This window comes from Belonocnema kinseyi, chromosome 2 (genome assembly GCF_010883055.1).
Source record: "Belonocnema kinseyi isolate 2016_QV_RU_SX_M_011 chromosome 2, B_treatae_v1, whole genome shotgun sequence".
NCBI lineage: Eukaryota > Metazoa > Arthropoda > Insecta > Hymenoptera > Cynipidae > Belonocnema > Belonocnema kinseyi.
This window is the reverse complement of record NC_046658.1, coordinates 107,411,665-107,414,677: the sequence shown is the minus strand read 5'-3', so window position 1 is coordinate 107,414,677 and position 3,013 is coordinate 107,411,665. Positions and strand designations below refer to the sequence as shown.

The following is a 3,013-nucleotide window of genomic DNA, read 5'->3' as shown; positions in this document are numbered from 1 at the left end:
TTTGATTTTTCTAACGTTACTTGAGACAAGTTGGAATTACTTTTCACAGGCACTTACGTTGTTGGAAACAATTACAAACTGATTTTTTCCACAATTATATCTCTTTAATGGATAACAAGAAGTATCGAAAATATTTTTTTTTGTGTGCAGGTTTGCAAACAAATTGAATAAAACATTTGAAGAAGTATTGTGTATCCAATTTTTAATTAGCGTGATCGTCATCTGCTTCACTGTGTTCAATATTTCAAAGGGTGGTTCGGCCAATTATTCCAAACTTCTAATGCTTTACTCATACACTGCTTGTATGTTATCTGAACTCTTTCTGTACTGCTTTTATGGCAATGAGCTAATGACTAACGTGAGTTTCCTTCTCGCCTTTTTAGTTAAAAAACTTTGCTTTTTTTTTGTAATTTGGATAGTAGCTATTTTTTTAAAGAGATAACTTTATTTCCACTGTTTCTTTTTTTCTTGTTTTACAACTTTGTAATGTAACTTCATGTGTAGAGTATTGATTTGCAAGATGGTTTTGCTCAAGCAAACTGGCTTTCATTCGAAGATGAAACTAAGAAAAGTCTTATCGTTTCGATGATTCGCTCTAGGAATCCAATTTTAATTTCTACATGTTCTGTTATATTAGTGAACCTAGATTCCTTCATGATGGTAAGTATTGTATATTTTTAAAATCAACACTAGAGCAGAAGTCTGCACAAGCATATGGATCAAAATTTCATTCTATTTTTGTATTTATAGATAATTATTTAGAATTAATTAATTAATTAAAATTAGCGAAATTATGGTTAAAATTTTGTTTTGATCCTTTGAACTGTGTAGATTAAGGCAATATTTTAATTTAGGATACGAAACCGCAACCACAATACGTACAATATATTTCAAAGTGTTTGAAAACCAATTATAGTGTATGTCAGTTGATCGATTTGATCCTGAAATTGGATAAAAATCATAAGCAACGCTTTGAAATAAATAATTTTAAGAGCTATATATATATATAAATTTGACATTTTTCTCCCAACCTGAAATTCTAAATTATCCAGATATTTCTTCCGGATCCTAGGAAGTTGTAAATTTTCCAAAATGGGGAAATATTTTTCATGCTTTTTGGGTTGAAATTCTTTTGAAAATTCACCTTTTTGGCTTTAAGAGTCAAAACTTTCTTAAATTATTATCACTTTAGTTGGAAATTCTACTATTACATTTTTGGTTAAAGACGTACATATCTTTTTGGTTTAAGACTTGATTCTTTTGATAGAAATTTTAATTATTTTGTGCAAAATTTTAAAGTTTGATTTGTGTCATCCTATTAATTGAAAAATTCTTCTTTTTTAAAATAGAAAATTTTAAAATTGAACCCCTTTGTTAAAAGCTCAATTTTTAAGAAGAAAAGTCTAACACGTACCTCAGCAATGAATTCCCAAAATTGTTGTGATAATCCAAGTCTGGTTCCAGTTACAAAAATGAGCTATGGCTGGTTTTGATTACGAGAATAAGCCAAGGTTGGTGGAAATGAAAATGATTTTTGGTGTCTTAGAAACACTATTCTTTCACCATCAACTGGATCCTAATTGAGGCCTGCGTTGAAAAAGTTCAATGGGTGAACCATGAGTCAACATTGCTCAGCAATGGGATGAGCGTGAGGTAAGCATGGGTTAAGCATGGGGTAAGCGTGGATTAAGCGTGGGGTAAGCGTCGTTCAACATTGGGTCAATGTTCACCCACGGTTGTCCCATGTTTGTCCCATAGTTCTGAACACTGGCTCAAGCATGGCTAATGGCCCCAATGCCATGCTTCGCCCACGATCGAACGTGATTTGATTTGAATTGAACTTTCTCAAAATTTTTGAAGATGGAGTCAATCTACTAAATTTTCATCACTTTTTAGAAAAGGTTGGTGGGTAAATATATTCTTTTATTGGAGTTTGCGACATTTTTTAAGAAGCTAATAATTTACTCAATTTTTCTCGATTTTTTAAGATAATTTTTAAGGAAAATGTACTTTTATTGGACCCTGGTAAATGTTTGAAGATGTACAAAATTATTTATATTTTTTCGCTTTTTGAAGAAAATTGTTGGAGGGAAAGAAAAATATCGAACAAAAATTCGAATTAATAAACTTTCTGGATACGCACATAATTCACTTAATTTTACAAGAGAAGTACAATAAAATGACTTTCATTGTATTTTGTGAAATCTTAGAAAATCGACACAATTTATTTCTATTGTTTTGATTTTTTCACTAATTTTATTGGACTACGAAATTTTAAAAAAGCAACTTTATCCATTCAATTTTTCAGAAGAAGTTTGAAAAAATTACTTTTGTTGAACTTTGCAACATTCTTGACTAGGAGTATCATTAACGTAACTTTGTTCGCTTTTTCCAGATACTGGTTAAAGAAAAAAATACATTTTTATAACACATGCATGATTTTAGCCCGTGTAGACGCCTATGTAGCGGGGCTAAAGCTTTACTTTTTACTCCATAGGGCGTGAAAAGTGATGTCAGATGTGAATAATAGGAAGAATTATACATCTATGAGCTCGCATTTTACGATAAGCAACTGACTCATAGTAAATTACCATAAGTAACCAAATATTAACAGAAATGTATAGAAATTTTAAATTGAAATTTGACTCATTTATTTTAATTTAAGATACATTAAGTGTAATTTTGTCATACATGACCAAAAAATTTCATTATTTTCCATAAATTTCAGGAAATTTATAGAACTTTGTAATTGAATTTTAGGCAATTTATGTTAAGTCAACATAGATTACCTGTAATATTACCATAAATTACAAAAAAATTAATTAATTTCCGGAAATTTATAAAAATGTTTATTGTCGAATTTTTGGTAGTTTATGGTAATTTACCTATTTACCTGTAAGATTAACATAAATGACCGAAAATTTAATCAATTTCCTGAAATTTAGAGACATTTTTACATTCTCATCATTTATGATTGAGAAAGTATTAGAATTTTCCAAAATTTGACACCATA

General features: G+C 29.5%; 1 protein-coding gene across 1 annotated transcript in view; it reads left to right on the top strand.

Moving 5' to 3' along the window:
• Positions 1 to 3,013, top strand: part of LOC117182933 (odorant receptor 46a-like) — a 30,975-nt gene that overhangs the window by 9,244 nt on the left and 18,718 nt on the right. The window contains exons 3-4 of the mRNA XM_033376048.1: positions 151 to 358; positions 505 to 660. Of these exons, the coding sequence (XP_033231939.1) occupies positions 151 to 358; positions 505 to 660 (364 nt within the window). The remainder of the gene's footprint in view (positions 1 to 150; positions 359 to 504; positions 661 to 3,013) is intronic.